General features: G+C 45.9%; 1 protein-coding gene across 2 annotated transcripts in view; it reads left to right on the plus strand.

The window, feature by feature from the left end:
* Positions 1-20,557, plus strand: part of LOC115471856 (inter-alpha-trypsin inhibitor heavy chain H4-like) — a 148,816-nt gene that overhangs the window by 74,460 nt on the left and 53,799 nt on the right. The window contains exons 15-16 of one of the 2 annotated variants that reach the window (XM_030205730.1): positions 4,402-4,446; positions 11,441-11,494. In XM_030205730.1, the coding sequence (XP_030061590.1) occupies positions 4,402-4,446; positions 11,441-11,494 (99 nt within the window). The remainder of the gene's footprint in view (positions 1-4,401; positions 4,447-11,440; positions 11,495-20,557) is intronic. The other variant, XM_030205731.1, reaches the window with a different exon arrangement.

The following is a 20,557-nucleotide window of genomic DNA, read 5'->3' on the forward strand; positions in this document are numbered from 1 at the left end:
ATTTTGTGAGGCTATGGGTTCTCTTTGTAGGCCTTGTTGAAGAGGTGTGTCTTCAATGATTTGCAAAAGTTAGTTATTTCAGCAATAGCTTTCAGGAATGTGGGTAATGCATTCCACAATTGCGTGCTCATGTACGAGAAGGTAGTGGCGTGTATCAGCTTGTATTTTAGTCCTTTACAGCTGGGGAAGTGCAGATTGAGAAATTTGCTTAATGATCTTATGGCGTTTCTGGGAGGCAAGTCCACGAGGTTTAGCATGTAGATTGGGGCGTCTGCATGAATGATTTTGTGTACATTTGTGCAGATCTTGAACGCAATGCGTTCCTTAAGTGGGAGCCAGTGGAGTTTCTCTCTGAGGGGTATTGCACTTTCATATTTAGTTTTTCCAAATATGAGTCTGGCGGCGGTATTCTGGGCTGTTTGGAGTTTTTTGATAGTCTGCAGCCAGCGTATAGTGCATTGCAGTAGTCCAGATGACTTATTACCATTGACTGTACCAAGGTGCGGAAGATATATCTCGGAAAGAAAGGTTTTACTCTTTTGAGTTTCCACATGGAGTGGAACATTTTTTTCGTTGTGTTCTTCACGTGATCGTCAAGTGTTAGATTTCGATCAATGATGACGCCAAGAATTTTCTGATTTTGTGCGACGGGGAGAGAGCAGTATGGTGTAGTTATGGTGGAGTATTTATTTTTATTGTGTTGTGAGGTGAGTACAAGACATTGCATTTTTTCTGCATTCAGTTTTAGCTGAAATGCATCCGCCCACGAGTGCATGATTTGGAGGCTCTGGTTGATCTCGTTGGTGATTTTGTGTAGATCGTGCTTGAACAGGATGTAGATCGTGACATCGTCTGCGTATATGTAGGGATTGAGGTTTTGATTGGCTAGAAGTTTGGCTAAAGGTATCATCATTAGGTTGAAGAGAGTTGGTGAGAGGGGGGATCCTTGGGGAACTCCACATTCGGGTATCCATGGGGGTGATATGTCCTCATTCGTTGTTACTTGATAAGATCTTGTGGTCAGGAATCCTTTGAACCATTTGAGAACTGTGCCTCCTACTCCAAAATATTCTAGTATATGTAATAGTATTCCATGATTGACCATGTCGAAGGCGCTGGACATGTCGAATTGTAGGAGGAGTATGTTGTTACCAGTTGCAATTGCTTGTTTGAATGAGTTCATTGCGGATACTAGTACTGTTTCGGTGCTGTGATTTGACCGAAATCCTGATTGAGACTCATGCAAAATTGAGTGTTTATTTAGGTATTCAGTGAGTTGTTTCGTCACTATGCCCTCCATGAGTTTGGTTATTAGCGGAATGGATGCTACTGGGCGATAATTGGTTAGGTCCATTGTGCTTTTCTTAGCATCTTTTGGCAGCAGGGTAAGTAGGATGTTTCCTTTCTCCGTGGGAAAGAGACCATTTTGAAGCCTGTGGTTTATATGATTCATGAGGTCTTCTTTGAATTGTTTGGGGGCAGATCTTATTAGGCTAGTGGGGCAAATATCTAATTTGCATTGTGACTTGGCGTATTTTCCGAGCCAGTGTGAGATTGCATCTGATGATATTGTGTCAAAGTTGGTCCATGATCAATCTGCTGGGCATTCCCCAGGTTTTGAATGAAGGCATTGAAGGATGCTTGTGTACTCAGTGGTGTTGGTAGGTATCTTGAGTCGGAGCTTTATAATTTTTTCATTGAAGTAGTTCGCTAGATTGGTTGCGGATGGTGTGTCTATGTTGTTAGTGGTAACTGGTGTAGTGTTTAGGAGTTTATTTACGAGTGAGAAGAGTTTGTGTGTGTAACCTGTTCTGGGGCAGAGGGAGCAGGGAACCTGCGGAGCCGACCCCCCCCCCCCCCCCAGTGGCGTGCACCCGGGGTGGACCGCCCCTCCCGCTCCTCCACCACTGGAAGGGAGAGATGCCAGACCATGCAGGTGGGGGAGGGAGGTAATTGAAAGAGAAGCAGGTGGGCAGTGGGGGAACCGGGTAGGCAGTGGTGATGATGGTGGCAGGGGAGGGGATTAAGAGAGAATCACAGGCAGGAGGGGGAAGAGGAGGGATGGAACCTCGGGTGGCTGGGGGAAGGGAACTGAGAGAGATTATTTAGTGGCCAGGGAGGGGAAGGGGGTCAGGGAATTGAGAGAGAGATCCTAAGGTGGCCAGGAAGGGGAGGGGGTCATAGAATTGAGAGAGAACTTGGGTGACCAGGGAGGGGAGGAGGGAATTGAGAGAGAACCTCTGGTGGCCCGGGGGGGGGGGGGGGGAGAGAACAGTGGGCAGGACCAAAAGGGGATGGAGAGATGCTAGACTGTGCATGGGGGGGGGGGGGGTGAGGGAAATAGAGAGAGATGCTAAATTGGGGGAGAGAAGTGGGGAGTGAGAGGGAGAGATATTGGGCTCAGAGAGAAGGAGAGAGAGAGAGAGAACGGACCAGAGTGGAGGGAAGGGAAAAAAAAAAAAAAAGAGAAATGTGTTTAATGAGGGGGGAGGGTTTGGGGGAGAGGGACGAGAGAGAGCTAATGGACCTGGGGGTAGAAGGGAGAGAGAGTTGGACCTTGAGAAAGTGAGAGAGAAAGAAAGAACCTCCACCCTGACGAAGTTGTGAAACCTGGCCAAGTCGGTTGAGGTTCCTGATGCCTTGTGCTTTGCTGCCAGTTAAGTAAATGAATATGCGTAGAACTGCATTGTTGCAATTAAGAAATGGGTTGCAAATAAATAAAACAGGAGATCTTTGAAGAATAGAGCACTAAAAAATTAGAAAATATATTAAAAAATACACATCACAGGATCAATGACGATTTGCACCTGGCTGCCAGAAAACTGTGCATTAAGCAGTCTTGATGCATGAATTTTGAAGATCCTTCACAACATATAAACATATACCATAGAAGTATCTTTAGGTGTGGGCATTTGCACCACATTTTTGTTGGTGCAAATAGCTGCACTCAAAGTTAGGTGTGATTCCCGGGAGTAAGCACTATTCTATAAACCACACCTAGCTAAGTGGGTTTATAGAATAGAGGGTTTTTTTGGCACAATATATAAAATCTAGCCAAAAATGTTCACTGGCACTGATTGCAGAAGAATGAGCTAACTACGCCTCCTCAGATCTTGCATTAAAACCCCAGCATTACACGCACTGAATAGTGAGCATTTCCATTACATGGGATTTTAGAGTGCTTTAGGCACTCATGCACAATACTCATTTTTACATTGGCTGTCCACAAAGTTGTGTGCTAAGCCGAGCTAACCTGTGCACAAAGCCAAGTGCATATTACTGCATTGGCAATCAACTTTTAAGCAGTTTGCCAAGCAACCAGGCTACCACACTGCCACCCAGCAGCTCAGAACCCCAGTTTTGTTTTTCTTCAGGCTGCTGAAAAGAGCCTCCCTCCTCTACTCCATAAGATCATCTGATAAGTACACACATTTGTGCTAGTAACTATAAAGTAATGCAGGAATAGTGGTACCCCTGAAAGATATTAAAAATGGGGCTGAGTTAACCTCTAAGACTATCAACTAGTAGGTAGGCTAAAGAGGTTAGGGCTCTTCAGCTTGGAAAAGAGATGGATGAGGGGGGGATACGATTGAGGTCTACAAAATCCTGAATGGTGTAGAATGAATAGAAGTGAATTGATTTTTTACTCATTCAAAAAGTACAAAGACTAGGGCACATGCAATGAAATTACATGGAAATATTTTTAAAACAAATAGGAAGAAATATTTTTTCACTCAACAAATAGTTAAGCTCTGGAACTCTTTGGAGGATGTGGTAATAGCGGTTAGCATATCTGGGTTTAGAAAAGGTTTGTACAAGTTTCTGGAGGAAATATCTATAGTCTTTTATCTTGCTGCACCTCACGCCAAGTCTGTACGTCTAGCCCCGTCTCTGGCCGTTTTCAAGTCCAAACTTAAAGCCCACTTCTTTACCACTGCTTTTGACTCCTAACCACTACTCACTTGCCCTGTCCGTTTATCCTCACCTCTTTATTCCCTTACCCTTAATTGTTCTGTCTGTTTACCTGTCTTATCTAGATTATAAGCTTTTTGAGCAGGGGCTGTCTTTTTGTGTATGGTGTACAGCGCTGCGTATGCCTTGTAGCGCTATAGAAATGATTAGTAGTAGTAGTAGTAGTAGTCTGCTATTGAGGCAGACATGGAGAAGCTACTGCTTGGCCTGGGATTGGTAACATGGAATGTTGCTACTATTTGGGTTTCTGCCAGGTACTTGTGACCTGGCTTGGTCACTGTTGGAAACAGGATACTGGGCTAGATGGACCATTGGTCTGACACAGTATGGATATTCTTATGTTCACTCCCTTTTACATGTATTTCAGGCATGATATACATTGAGCAGCTTTAGAGGTAACTTTCCATACTTGAATACCTCTCTTTACAGGCCGAAGCCAACGACCAACCATGGCTAGAAGAATTAAGCAGAAGAGTAAGTAAGCCTCCTCAATGTGTAGGTTTTCTGTCAAAAACAAACCCCTCCCCCTGATATTCAGCTGGCAATGGTGAGCATTTTGCTGCCCACAACCAGCGTTATTCCTGAATATTCAGTGCTGGGCCCTGTCCAAGGTTTGGCATTGAATTTCCTTTTTTTTTTTTTTTAGCCAGCTAAAACATAGCTAGTTAGGAGAATATTCAGCCCTTGACTGTATAAGCCAAACTGCTTAAAAACAGGACTGCTATTTATGCATCCTGCTTTCAGTTGGTGTCCCCCAGGGTTCTATCCTTGGACCCCTCCTTTTCTCCATCTATATCTCTTCCCTTGGTACCCTGATTTCATCTCATGGTTTTCATTACCATCTTTATGCAGATGACTCTCAGATCTACATCTCCACCCCTGAAATCTCACCTGTAATCCAGGGCAAAATTTCATCCTGCTTGTCTGACATTGCTGCTTGGATGTCTCAATGCCATCTGAAGCTAAACAGGACCTAAATTCCCCCATTCTCTATCTCTGTTAATGGCTCTCACATCCTCCCTGTCTCCTCGGCTGGTAACCTTGGAGTCATCTTTGATTCCTCTCTCTCCTTCTCTGCGCATATTCAGCAGATTGCTAAAACCTGTTGTTTCTTTATCTACAACATTAGCAAAATCCTCCCCTTCCTTTCTGAATATGCTACCAGAACCCTTATCCAAACCCTTGTCACCTCTTGTTTGGATTATTGCAGTTTACTTCTCACTGGTCTTCCTCTCCGCCATCTCTCTCCTCTCCAGTCTGTCCAAAATTCTGCAGCGTGACTTATTTTCCTCCAAAATCGTTATACCCACACTAGTCCACTCCTCAAGTCACTTCACTGGCTCCCTGTCCGCTTCCGCATACAATTCAAACTTCTCTTACTGACCTTTAAATGCATCCATTCTGCAGCCCCCCATTACCTCTCCACTCTCATCTCTCCCTACATTCCTTCCCGTGAACTCCGCTCATTGGACAAATCTCTCTTGTCATCCCCCTTCTCCTCCACTGCTAACTCCAGGCTTCGTCCCTTTTCCCTCGCGGCACCTTATGCCTGGAATAGACTTCCTGAGCCTGTACGTCTAGCTCCATCTCTACCTGTTTTTAAATCAATGCTAAAAACCCACTTTTTCACCACTGCTTTTGGCTCCTAGCTACTACTCAATTACCTCCCCTTGTTCCTTCTCACCCTGTACTTCCCTCGCCCTTAATTGTCTTGTCTGTCTGTATTATTTTTAGATTGTAAGCTCTATTGAGCAGGGACTGTCTCTCTCTATGTCAGGTGTTCAGTGCTGCGTGCGTCTGGTAGCGCCATATAAATGTTAATAATAATAATAATAATAAATGGTTTACTTATGCGGTGAGGAGCTGAATATCAGCACTTAACCTGACTCTGCCCCTGGAATGCCCACAAGTTAGCTGCTTTTGAATTCAGTGGTGACCAGTCATTTTCAGCGAAGATAACCAGTTAAGAACTGGTGAAAATGACCAGATAGTCATGGACAAGTAATTTTAACAGGTCAGTGGCTGTTTTTGGCCAGTTCAATCATTCTGAATATTGGCTGGTAAAAGTTAGTCTAGAGTACCAAACTGGAGATAGGCTCCACTTATTCTCAGGCACTTGTTTATTCTCCTTGGTCCCAGAATAGCTTTGGAGTGGAGGAGTAGCCTAGTGGTTAGTGCAGTGGACTTTGATCCTGGGGAACTGGGCTTGAGTCTCACTGCAGCTCAAGTCCCATTCCCATTGCCCAGGCAATGGGGCTTCAATTTGTGGAGCACGAGGCTCAAAGGGAGCTCTTTTTAGAATCTCAGAGATCGCTGCTCTGGAACACACATAGCAGTGGAAGAAAGAAGAGGTTGGACAGTATTTTTCTTCTGTAAGTCTTGGGGTGGTGGAGTTTTAGTCTACTTGTGAGTGGCAGTGGCTTAGCCACGGGGGGGGGGGGGGGGGGAGGAGCTGTGGGGGTCTGGTCTCCACACTTTGTGCTTGGGCCCCCTCCAGAACTGCAACATCCCTTTTAATGACTGGCTGAGATGCTGAAATCCTGCCAGCTAAATAAATACAATGCCTGAGCCGCTCCCCTCCTCCTCACGCAGCTTCCTTGTTACAGAAGTCAATGGCATACCTTCAGGTGCCGATGCTGGAACTTCTCACTCATACTCAAACTGAGCATGCTTGGGGAGCCCTGGAGTCGGTGGCTGGAAGCATGCGACTGACTTCTGCATTAGGGAAGCAGCGTGAGGAGGAGGGGAGCGGTTTAGGCTGGTGGGGCCTTGGCAACCTCTCTAGCAAAGCCATGTTTTACGAGCGTGTGAGGGGAGAAGGAGGGAGGAAAGCATTGCTCTCCAGTCCACCCCTTGGTGCCCCAAAAATTGGAGAGCTGACTACACTCCTGGTGAGTGGTAAATTTATCTTCAGGTAGAAAGCATGGAGTCTGGGGGGGGGGGGGGGGTTATATTACTTACTGTACACCGCCTTGAGTGAATTCCTTCAAAAAGGTGGTGAATAAATCCTAATAAATAAATAAATGTTGTAAAGTAGATACGGCAGTTTATGTTATGGGAGCATGCAACGTGGTTTTCTTTGGTAGTAATGCCAGAGGAACAACAAAGAAGGACCAAAACCTAATGAAGAAACAGTGCATGGCAAAATAAATCAAACAGCTGTTCTTGGGATTAAGACAGCCTATCGCAGTGATTGGTTATCCATCCCATTTTTCACACTGACAACCAGAGGTAATTTTCAATCAGTTCATGCCTGGCCACTGCTATGGAACTGTTTTGAACTTGTTTTCCACAACCCCCATCCCTCAAAATGGCAGCTGAAGAGGCATGTAGAAGCTTATATTGACCCACACCTGGTACTTTTTTTCTTGTTAAGAAAATGACCACTTTTGACAACTGATTTTTCAGGGTTAGCTATGTGTTATTACTCCTTGAAAATGGAAGAGTAGTCTGATGGTTAGAGCAGTGGGCTATGAACCAGGGAAGCAGAAAATGTGAAGGCCCACATCCTGGTTCACAAAATCACACAGTCACTGTCTGACTAAGAGTCATCAGATTCTGAGCAACTACGTTCCTCTATACCAGAGTGTCGCTCATCTAAAAAAAGCAAGCCTAAGGTAAAGCATGCCACAGAGGCAAACTGCCACCACAGTGAGCCACACTCTCGCATTCATAAGGATGCACTTTCTCTGGCTCTCGTTCAAGGAAAGCACACCAAGGGAAACACTTCATTTCAACCACAGACTCTGGTGCTACACCGGAATTGAGCAAAACACCCTGTGATTAAGCAAGAGTCACCTGCCCAGCCACACTCCATGCCTGACTTCAGACAAACTCCAGCACAGCCAGCCACGGGTACCTGCTGCCAGTGCAATAGAAACTTCAGAGAAAGAAGATTTCACAACCTATGTGGCTCGCAAAAAGATGGTAAATATGGGGCTCACAGTTCAATGACTTCCCTGAAAAGTATAGAAGATGGAAATCTAATTTTAAGGAGGTCATGGCAATCATGAAGCCTACCCCAAACCAAGAAATGAACCTGATAATAAAATGGCTGGGAACAGAATCAGACAAGCGGGTGCAGGGAATACCAGATGCATATTTGCACGACTCCTCAAGAGGATTGAAAGAAATATGGGAGATACTTGACCAGTGCTATGGCAGCCTAGAAGCTATCCAACAGGCACTGATAAAAAGAAAAAGGAGTTTCCTAAAGATCACCAATAAAGATAAATTACAGATTGGGAGACCTTCTCCAGGAACTGGAATCATTAAAAGGCTGATCCAAACCTACCTGACCTGTACTACTTAGATACAGCTTGGGGCATAAATGAGATTATATCAAAGCTAACACATGAAATAAGAGAAAAATAGTCATCAGTTGCCACAAAGCATAAAGAGGACCACCAAGAGAGATTTCCTCCCTTCACTGTCTTTGTGAAGTCCATCTGGGATAAATGATCCCAGCTTCATGTTTGATGTGCTGAAGCAGTCAAGACAAGCTACTTCCTGAGTGAAAAGCCGGTCAAGTATAAACACCAGAAAACCTATAGCAGTACACATAACAGATGTGTCACCCACAACAATACCACCAACTGATTGTCCTACTACTACACAGAAAGTAGAGGATCAAGACAGACAGTGTCCTATACACAAGAAACCTCATCCTCTCAAGCATCCAAGCACATGGCTAAAGACTATGAGGCAGCCATCAAGTGTATAGAGTGCAATAGTGACCAGCATATCAGTGCTCTACACCCTGATAAGAGTAAACCTAGGGAAATCTTGCCTCACCAATCTATTACATTTCTTTGAAGGGGTGAACAAACGTGCATAAAGGTGAGCCGGTTGATATTGTGTATCTGGATTTTCAAAAGACGTTTGACAAAGTACCTCATGAAAGACTCCAGAGGAAACTGGAGAGTCATGGGATAGGAGGTAGTGTCCTATTGTGGATTAAAAACTGAATGAAAGATAGAGAGTAGGGTTAAATGGTCAGTATTCTCAATGGAGAAGGGTAGTTAGTGGGGTTCCCCAGGGGTCCATGCTGGGACCGTTACTTTATAACATATTTATAAATGACGTAGAGATGGGAGTAACTAGTGAGGTAATTAAATTTGCTGATGACACAAAGTTATTCAAAGTTGTTAAATCGCGAGAGGATTGTGAAAAATTACAAGAGGTCCTTATGAGACTGGGAGACTGGGCGTCTAAATGGCAGATGATGTTTAATGTGAGCAAGTGCAAAGTGATGCATGTGGGAAAGAGGAACCCAAATTATAGCTATGTAGTGCAAGGTTCCATGTTAAGAGTCACGGACCAAGAAAGGGATCTAGGTGTCGTCGATGATACGTTGAAACCTTCTGCTCAGTGTGCTGCGACGGCTAAGAAAGCAAATAGAATGTTAGGTATTATTAGGAAAGGAATGGAAAACAGAAATGAGGATGTTATAATGCCTTTGTATCGCTCTACGGTGCGACCACACCTCGAATATTGTGTTCAAGTCTGTTCACCGCATCACAATAAAGGTATAGTGGAATTAGAAAAGGTGCAGAGAAGGGCGACAAAAATGATAAAGGGGATGGGACTACCCCTATGAGGAAAGGCTAAAGTGGCTAGGGCTCTTCAGCTTGGAGAAAAGAGAGCTGAGGGGAGATATGATAGAGGTCTATAAAATAATGAGTGGAGTGGAAAGGGTAGATGTGAAGCGCCTGTTTATGTTTTCCAAAAATACTAGGACTAGGGGGCATTCAATGAAGCTACAAAGTAGTAAATTTAAAACAAATCAGAGAATCTTTCTTCACTCAATGTGTAATTAAACTCTGGAATTGATTGCCAGAGAATGTAGTAACGGCAGTTAGCCTAGCGGGTTTAAAAAAAGGTTTGAACGGCTTCCCAAAGGAAAAGTCCATAGACCATTATTAAAATGGACTTGGGGATACTCCACTGCTTATTTCTGGGATAAGCAGCATAAAATGTTTTGTACTTTTTGGGATCTTGCCAGGTATATGTGACCTGGATTGGCCACTGTTGGAAACAGTGGACCTTTGGTCTGTCCCAGTATGGCAATACTTAAGTACGTAAGTACAAATCTGCAGGATCCCAGCCCCAGAGTCAAGTCACAACAGGGAGAAGGAGATAGAGTAAGCGTCACCACAAAACATTACTACAAACTGCACACAAGTGTGCGTAGGAGGCCACAGTGGACAGTCATGCACCAAGATATGTGTAGGGGGAGTATAGGGGGATCCTGGAGTGCAGCATAAACTCAGGCTGAGTAAATGAGTATTTGCTGCCATTATAAGTGGCAACTAAGAAGGAGTTAGAGCTTCTGGTGGATGAGGGAAATCCAGCTTGTAAGCAGGAACCTGAGCAGGGGAAGCCTGTTCAAAGCTAGGGTGCAGCCCTGTGAGGTGCATTACTGGAAGAAGGACAGCCTAAAAGGGCTGTGCCTGAGGGAAGTGGATTGGTAGCATGATTACAGGAGCAACCTTGAATTATTGCTGGCCCAACAGGATGGGTAATGGACAGGCAGAGGAGTGGCCTAGTGGTTAGAACACCAGTCTTGCAATCCAGAGGTGGCTGGCTGGTTCAAGTCCCACTGGTGCTTCTTGTGATCTTGGGCAAGTCACTTAACCCTCCATTGCCTCAGGTGCAAACTTAGATTGTGAGCCCTCCTGGGACAGAGAAATAACCAGTGTACCTGAATGTTACTCACCTTGAGCTATTACTGAAAAAGGTGTGAGCAAACTCTAAATAAATATGTATATACTTTAATTTGGCACAAGGAATATAGTGGATGTATGGCTGAGGCTTTTACAAATGGTCTTGGATAGACAAAGGAAAACCTCAGAAAGCACTTGCATGCTGTGTGTAAGGAGTTACCAATTGCTTTGTTTGCCTGTTGCAAAACGTTTAGTAATGTAACAAGTTGACTTGAATTAAATAAAGAATCCTTAGAGTGCAGAGTGGTCACTGGCGTGAGAGTGAGTGCCACTGTGAAGCCAATACCTCAGATCTGTATTCCGGACCATTGATCCACTCCCAAGCTCGACTGCAGGCAAACTGGAGTGTGGTGTGCATGTCCCTGTCTTTTGGCTTGTGTCAGCTATCTGCTTGCTTGGAATTGGGGTTTGGAAGAGCGATTGAGGCATTTACAAATGTAAGATGCAGCATCCTCCTCTTATACGTGCAGGTGCTGCTATTTACATGCACAAAGCCCTGAGTGATGCCATTGTTTTTTGAATATCTATTTTTCCAAAAGGCCAGCTCTTGAGTGTTCATGCCAGTTCTGCATACAGAAAAAGGCTTAAGAAAAAATGGTATATTTTAAGATGAGAATGCTATATATATATATATATATATATATATAACAGTGTACATAGTATTGTTACATTGAAAATATAATGCTGAATAGTATCTCTGCAGCTTTGAACATTTTAAAATTGTTGCCTTTTTTTCTCTTAAGGTCATATACCTGATGACTCTTATTCATTTTTACGTCCCATGAAAATTCAAACGGGTAAGTTAAACAGGGTCCACATTCTTTATTGCACCTTCTAACATGCAACTTATCCTTAAACTCGAGTGTGGTACCGGAAGATTGGAGGGTGGCCAATGTAACGCCGATTTTTAAAAAAGGTTCCAGGGGAGATCCAGGAAATTATAGGCCAGTGAGTCTGATGTCGGTGCCGGGGAAAATGGTAGAGGCTATTATTAAAAACAAAATTACAGAGCACATCCAAGGACATGAATTACTGAGACCAAGTCAGCACGGCTTTTGTGTGGGGAAATCTTGCCTGACCAATTTACTTCAATTCTTTGAAGGAGTAAACAAACCTGTGGACAAAGGGGAGCCGGTTGATATTGTGTATCTGGATTTTCAAAAGGCGTTTGACAAGGCACCTCTTGAAAGACTACAGAGGAAATTGGAGGGTCATGGGATAGGAGGAAATGTCCTGTTGTGGATTAAAAACTGGTTGAAGGATAGGAAACAGAGAGTGGGGTTAAATGGGCAGTATTCACAATGGAGAAGGGTAGTTAGTGGGGTTCCTCAGGGGTCTGTGCTAGGACCGCTGCTTTTTAATATATTTATAAATGATTTAGAGATGGGAGTAACTAGCGAGGTAGTTAAATTTGCTGATGACACAAAGTTATTCAAAGTCGTTAACTCGCGACAGAATTATGAAAAATTACAGAAGGACCTTGCAAGACTGGGAGACTGGGCGGCTAAATGGCAGATGACGTTTAATGTGAGCAAGTACAAGGTGATGCATGTGGGAAAAAAGAACCTGAATTATAGCTACGTCATGCAAGGTTCCACGTTAGGAGTTACGGTCCAAGAAAGGAATCTGGGTGTCGTTGTCAATAATACACTGAAACCTTCTGCTCAGTGTGCTGCTGCAGCTAGGAAAGCGAATAGAATGTTGGGTATTATTAGGAAAGGTATGGAAAACAAGTGTGAGGATGTTATAATGCCGTTCTATCGCTCCATAGTGCAACCGCACCTTGAGTATTGTGTTCAAATCTGGTTGCTGCATCTCAAGAAAGATATAGCGGAATTGGAAAAGGTGCAGCGAAGTGCGACTAAAATGATAGCGGGGATGGGACGACTTCCCTATGAAGAAAGACTAAGGAGGTTAGGGCTTTTCAGCTTGGAGAAGAGACGGCTGAGGGGAGACATGATAGAGGTATATAAAATAATGAGTGGAGTGGAACAGGTGGCTGTGAAGCGTCTGTTCATGCTTTCCAAAAATACTAGGACTAGGGGGCATGCGATGAAACTACAGTGTACTAAATTTAAAACAAATCAGAGAATCTTTCTTCACTCAATGTGTAATTAAACTCTGGAATTGATTGCCAGAGAATGTGGTAACGGCAGTTAGCCTAGCGGGTTTAAAAAAAGGTTTGAACGGCTTCCCAAAGGAAAAGTCCATAGACCATTATTAAAATGGACTTGGGGATACTCAACTGCTTATTTCTGGGATAAGCAACATAAAATGTTTTGTACTTTTTGGGATCTTGCCAGGTATATGTGACCTGGATTGGCCACTGTTGGAAACAGTGGACCTTTGGTCTGTCCCAGTATGGCAATACTTAAGTACGTAAGTACAAATCTGCAGGATCCCAGCCCCAGAGTCAAGTCACAGCAGGGAGAAGGAGATAGAGTAAGCGTCACCACAAAACATTACTACAAACTGCACACAAGTGTGCGTAGGAGGCCACAGTGGACATGTCCTGTTGTGGATTAAAAACTGGTTGAAGGATAGGAAACAGAGTGGGGTTAAATGGGCAGTATTCACAATGGAGAAGGGTAGTTAGTGGGGTTATTTATTTTATTTATTTTTTTTTTTTGTTACATTTGTACCCCACGCTTTCCCACTCATGGCAGGCTCAATGTGGCAGGCAATGGAGGGTTAAGTGACTTGCCCAGAGTCACAAGGAGCTGCCTGTGCTGGGGATTGAACTCAGTTCCTCAGTTCCCCAGGACCAAAGTCCACCATCCTAACCACTAGGCCACTCCTCCACTGTGGACCAATAGAAGTTACCGAGGAAAATCACCCACCCAACCCACAACCACGGTGGCAAAAACCGCCCAATTCCCTGTGACCCACGACATTAAAAAAAAACCATGATGGGTCATGGGAAACCTGCCCAATTCCACGGGAAAACCACGGAATTGGCAACTTTGGAAATGTGGAGGGGGTGGAGGGGCATAATCGAAAAGGACACCCAAGTTTTGCTGAGGACGTCCTCGCAAAATGTCCCGGTGGAGGGGCGGAGAAACCAGTATTATCGAAACAAGATGGACGTCCATCTTTCATTTTGATAATACGGTCGGGGTCCTTAGAGATGGTCGTCCCTAGACTTGGTCGTTTCTGATTTTCGGCGATAATGGAAACCAAGGACACCAATCTCAGAAATGACCAAATGCAAGCCCTTTGGTCATGGGAGGATGCAGCATTCGTAGTGCACTGGTCCCCCTGACATGCCAGGACACCAACCGGGCATCCTAGGGGGCACTGCAGTGGACTTCAGAAATTGCTCCCAGGTACATAGCTCCCTTACTTTGTGTGCTGAGCCCCCCAAAACCCACTACCCCCAACTGTACATCACTACCATAGCCCTTATGGGTGAAGGGGGGCACCTAGATGTGGGTACAGTGGGTTTGTGATGGGTTTTGGAGGGCTCGCATTTACCACCAGAAGTGTAACAGGTAGGGGGGATGGGCCTGGGTCCGCCTGCCTGAAGTGCACTGCACCCACTAAAACTGCTCCAGGGACCTGCATACTGCTGTGATGGACCTGAGTATGACATTTGAGGCTGGCATAGAGGCTGGCACAAAATATTTTGAAAGATGTTTTTTGAGGGTGGGAGGGGGTTAGTGACCACTGGGGGAATAAGGGGAAGTAATCCCTGATTCTCTCTGGTGGTCATCTGGTCAGTTCACCTTTTTGTGGCTTGGCCGTAAGAAAAACAGGACCTTTTTTTTCCATTATGGGTCGAGGACGCCAATGTGTTAGGCATGCCCAAGTCCCGCCTTTGCTAAGCCTTCGACACGCCCCCTTGAACGTTGGTCATCCCCCCAACGGAAAGCAGTTGGGGACGCCTAAAATTGGCTTTCGATTATGCCGATTTGGGCGACCCTGCGAGAAGGATGCCCATCTTCCGATTTGTCGAAAGATGGGCGTCCTTCTCTTTCGAAAATGAGCCTGAAAGTGTCACCCAACCCCCCTCCCCCATCTCACTCTGACCAACCCTTCTGATCATAACCCAAATCCCTCCCATCATCACTCAACACAGAAGGGAGGGGGCTAGGAGAAAGAAAGGGAAAATGGCTACACAGGGCTACAGGGAGAGGAGACATTTTTTTTCTTTTTCTAATAATTTTTTTTAACTTTACATTTTTCTAATAATTTTATAAGTCATACCACTTTCTGGCTATTTCTTTCCTGTCAAATGTTTGTAGTTCCTAACATTACCCATTGTAAACCGCTGGTGAGCAGTATATCAAGACCTAAATTAACTTGAAACTTGAAAGATGGTGCCCAGTAGGAGAGGGGGAGAGAGTTGGGTGATGGTGGGGGGAGGGGTTTGTGATAGGCAGTGGTGTGCTGGTAAATTTTTAACAGGCTCTCTCCCCGGTCCACCTCGGCGCCCCCCCATCCACCTCTGCGCCCCCCGTCCACCTCTGCGCCCCCCCAAAAAAATTGCACAGCTGGCTATAGCTGGGGGGGGGGGGGGCAATGCATTACTCTCTCCAGGAAAAAAAAATTAAATGATCCCAGGTTCTAATCTAATTCATGTTTAATATGGGATAAAATGCCATAAATAAGTAAATAAATATAAACTTTTAACGTTCAGCACCTGATTCTCAAAGTGGACATATTCCAAACACTATAATGAAAATAAAATTTCTTTTCTACCTTTGTTGTCTGGTGACTTTGTTTCTCTGATCATGCTGGCCCAGTATCTGATTCTGCTGCTCTCTATCTGTTCCCTTGACTCCGTTTCCAGGGCTTCCTTTCCATTTATTTCTTTTCTTTCCTCCTTTCTTCTTCATTTCTGGTCCTCCACAGACTTGACTGTACAGTGGATCCAGCTTCTGCCTATTTTCTCCATCCATGTGCAGTTTCTCTCCTCACCTCCTTTTCCCTCATCTAATCTCCTTCCTCTATCTTCCCTCCGTGTCCAGCATTTCTTCTCTCTCCCTTGTCCTTTCCCTTCCCTCCATCCATGTCCAGAATTTCTCTTGCCCTCCCCTCCATCCATGTCCTGAAACTCTCCTCTCTCCCCTGCCCCCCTCTATCCATCCATACCCAGCAATTGTCTTCTCTCCCCTGCCCCCCTCTATCCATCCATACCCAGCAATTGTCTTCTCTCCCCTGCCCCCTCTACAGAAGGAGTGGTAACCAAACAACTCACAAGTTATCTCGACAAGTTCTCAATACTGCATGACGCCCAATCAGGATTCCGTTCGAATCACAGCACAGAGACAGTATTAACTACCCTACTGACCAAATTTAAGCAACGGATCGCAACTGGCTCCAATATACTCCTCCTACAATTTGACATGTCAAGTGCCTTCGACATGGTCGACCACGGAATCCTATTACACATTCTTGAATATTTCGGCATCGGAGGCAATGTCCTAAATTGGTTCAAGGGGTTCTTAACCTCACGCTCATACCAAGTCACATCAAATTCAACCACATCTGCTGCATGGACACCTGAGTGCGGAGTACCGCAGGGATCTCCCCTCTCACCTACAATTTTCAACCTACTGATGACCCCACTAGCAAAACTTCTATCAAACCATAACCTTAACCCTTACATATATGCCGATGATGTAACGATATATATTCCTTTTAAACAAAACATTAACGAAATCTCTAACGAAATCAACCAAAGTCTACACATCATGAACACCTGGGCAGATGCATTCCGACTGAAATTGAACGCAGGAAAAACTCAATGCCTCATACTAACCTCCCAATACAATACAACAAAATATACTACTATCAACACACCTAAACTAAACTTGCCAATTTCAGAAAATCTAAAAATCCTTGGAGTAACAATCAACCGCCACCTTACACTTGAGACTCACGCGAACAACACAACAAAAAAGATGTTCTTCTCCATGTGGAAGCTGAAAAGAATAAAACCATTCTTTCCAAGATCTGTCTTCCGCAACCTGGTACAATCACTCGTATTAAGCCATCTGGATTACTGCAACTCATTATACGCAGGCTGCAAAGAACAAATAATGAGAAAACTTAAGACAGCCCAGAATACAGCAGCCAGACTCATCTTCGGAAAACCAAAATACGAAAGCACAGGGAACGTGTCACCTTTAAAATATGCACATTAGTGCACAAAATCATTCACGGTGAAGCCCCTGCATACATATCTGACTTGGTAGACCTGCCACCCAGAAACGCCAAAAAATCATCCAGAACTTTCCTCAACCTCCACTTCCCTAAGTGCAAATGCATAAAGTATAAAGGACTACATGCATCAACCTTCTCCTACAAGAGCACGCAACTCTGGAACGCACTGCCACGCGGCCTGAGAGCGGTCTATGAGTTGACAGACTTCCGCAAACGATTGAAGACCTATCTCTTTGACAAAACATACCGCAAGGATCAAAACATATAAATCCCATATACATCATAACAATGCCTCAAGATATTACCCCACGTACTCCACGTCCCCGTACTCTCTCCCATTCAATATCTACCCACAGATAAAAACTGTCTACCCCATCGCTCACTTGCTATTATTCGATCAGCGTAGTTATTCCCCTACACCATATCCTTTAGTTTCTACGCCCCAAAGGCGACTGATCTGACTCTGTCTTCCTAATCTATTCACAATATAACCCATAATCGGATTGTAAGAAACTGTATTTCCATCATTTACAATGTATTGTAAGCCACACTGAGCCCGCAAATAGGTGGGAAAATGTGGGATACAAATGCAATTAAATAAATAAAATAAATAAAATCCTTGCCCAGCAATTGTCTTCTCTCCCCTGCCCCCTCTACCCATCCCTGCCCAGCAATTGGCTTCTCTCACCTGCCCCCTCTACCCATCCCTGCCCAGCAATTGGCTTCTCTCCCTTGCCCCCTCTACCCATCCCTGCCCAGCAATTGGCTTCTCTCCCTTGCCCCCCTCTACCCATCCCTGCCCAGCAATTGGCTTCTCTCCCCTGCCCCCTTCTACCCATCCCTGCCCAGCAATTGGCTTCACTCCCCTGCCCCCCTCTACCCATCCCTGCCCAGCAATTGGCTTCTCTCCCCTGCCCCCCTCTACCCATCCCTGCCCAGCAATTCTCCTCCCTCCCCTGCCCTCCCCTCCTGCTCCCAAACATGTGCAACGATTTTCCTTCTCCCCCACCGTCCCCTCCCACTCCCATCCATCTTGTTTAGTACCTCTCCATTGAAGTGCCGCCTTATTTAAGCCCTGTTGCGTCTCCAGCCTTCCCTCCCTGCTTGCTTCGATGAGTTCGTTCGTCGTGCCCTTAATCCCGCCTTCTGACGTATGACATCAGAATGAACTCATCGAAGCAAGCAGGGAGGGAAGGCTGGAGACGCAGCAGGGCTTAAATAAGGTGGCGCTTCAACGGAGAGGTACTAAGCAAGATGGATTGGAGCAGGAGGGGACGATGGGGGGTGAAGGAAAATCGCTGCACATGTTTGGGAGCGGGAGGGGAGGTAAGCATGGCGCCCTCCTGCCATGCTTACCTTTGTAATGGAGCTGGCTCGCCCCAAACAACCGGCTCGCAAGAGCTGTCAAAAATTAACAAGCGGCTCTTGCGAGCCGGACAGAGCCGGCTCCAGCACACCACTGGTGATAGGCATCATGTCACTGAGGCCCAGATGCACTAAACTTTAACAACCCTTTTACAACCCTTTAACAAACAAGTTTTAAACCATGACATGCATTAAAGGCCTTTTTCTGACGTAGGTAGCAGCTAACGAAAATGGAATGCAGATGCGCAATTTGTGTACAAACCCCATTGTAATAAGGTGCACTAACATTGTCCGATTGCCTTAATGCAGGAAAACGCAGGAAATCTAACGGAGGTCTGTACCTCTCGTTAGAGCTGCCCAGCTGCCAAAATGTAATGAAAAAAAATCGGGAGGGAGGGGGAAAAACGGGCGTCAGGAGCATCCTTTATTGACGCCCGAGGTCCCTGCTGTTCCCCGCTCCTCCTGCATTTAAAAAAAAGGGGGGAAAAAGGATCGGGATGGGGCAAAGGCGCTCGTCAGGAGCGTCCTTGCCCCTCCCCCCACCGCCCGAGGTCGCCGCTGCTCCCCGCTTGCCAAAAATCCAAAGTTTAAGCTGCCCCGACTCACCCCTCCCTTCCTCTCTTCTCTTTCTTCCCAGTTCCGCCTCCCGCTATTCTCTGCCCCGTGCCCCGTGTCCAGCAATAATTTTGACCTCCTGCAATCCTGATGAAATCAGTTTGACAATATTAAACCACCTTCTGACCTCTGATAAACTCTCCCCCCATCTCCTGCAGGAACCATTGAGGATGAAATGGGCCAAATGGTGCTCAGAGAGGCCTGATAACCCTTTGTGTTCTCAATTACTCTTGATTAACATACCTTTTGTTCCATATGGGAGCAGGGCTTCAGAGCAACCAAAGCTAGACATAGAGGCTCCATCACTAGGGATTTCAAACAGGACAACCTGTGAAAGTTGTCACCTTTCCTGACTTCAGAAAGTATCTGGAGTTCTGTAAAGGAAATAACTGGGAAAGAGAGAAGTTTTTGATCTCTCTCTGCTCCTGTTCCCTCTCAGTTCTTATTAGGTATAAAGCAGAGCTCACTAGGGCTCTCTCTCTCTCTCTCTCTTTCTCTGTGCAGCAGAGCATAGAGCCCAGCTTAGGATCTACTGCCCCCCCCCCCCTCTCTGTCCCGGGCACTTCTCTGTGTCCAGGGCACTAGGTCTCCCTCTTTCTCTCTCCCTGCAAGCAGAGCACACTGGGCTCTGCATGCACTTTTTCTTTCTCCCTCCCTCTAAACACACACCCCAAGACAGCTTGTACCCTTTTTCCTGTACTAAATGCTGTGAGCCAATGCATATATGCAAATATAATATACTTTATATATCCAAATCCGTGTGGATTGCGTATTCTTTGGGAACCCACTGCCTCTGTGAAGTGGACCCTGGGACCAACCCTAGACAACAATAGCTGACAACCCGCCCCCCCCCCCACCCTCCCTGAAGTCGTCGCCGCCGTTTCCCCCCCTCCACCGGTGCCCCCCTCCTTGTTACCGGGCCGTACAGCGCCTCTCACCTCTGTGTGAGAGCACTGCACGGGGAAGAACAGCTGATCGTCTCCTCTGCAGTCTCCGACGTCCCTCCTCCCTCCTGGGCCCGCCTTCGTCTGGTTACTTCAGAGGAGGGCGGGCCCAGGAGGGAGGAGGGACATCGGAGACTGCAGCGGAGACGATCAGCTGTTCTTCCCCGTGCAGCGCCCTCACACAGAGGTGAGAGGCGCTGCATGGCCCAGTAACAAGGAGGGGGACACCGGTGGAGGGGGGGAAAGGCGGCGATGACTTCAGGGAGGGCGGCGGGGGCGGGGCACTGGGCGGAGAATAGCGGGAGGCGGAACTGGGAAGAAAGAGAAGCGAGGAAGGGAGGGGCGAGCCGGGGCAGCTTAAACTTTGGATTTTTGGCAAGTGGGGAACAGCGGGGAGCAGCAGCGACCTCGGGCGGTGGGGGGGCAAGGACACTCATAAAGGACGCTCCTGATGAGCGCCTTTGCCCCCTCCCGAAACACAAGTGTTTAGGGGTTTTTTTGTTTTGTTTTTGTTTTGACGTTTTGGGACATGCGTAGAGCAGCCAGCATAACGCTTGGCTGCTCTACGCATGCCTTACAGGCCGATTACGGACGTTTTTACCGAACGGTTAGTGAATGCAAGTGAGCTGCAATGAACAGCTCATTTGCATTCCCTATCCTTCGTGCATTCTTCGTTTTTTTACATTCGGTAACTTCTTTAACGTTTTAGATTTTTTTACTTACGGTTGATGCATCTGGGCCTGAGCATGGCCAATTTGAGCCACAAGT

The sequence above is a fragment of the Microcaecilia unicolor genome, chromosome 6 (assembly GCF_901765095.1).
Source record: "Microcaecilia unicolor chromosome 6, aMicUni1.1, whole genome shotgun sequence".
In the NCBI taxonomy this organism is placed as follows: Eukaryota; Metazoa; Chordata; class Amphibia; order Gymnophiona; family Siphonopidae; genus Microcaecilia; species Microcaecilia unicolor.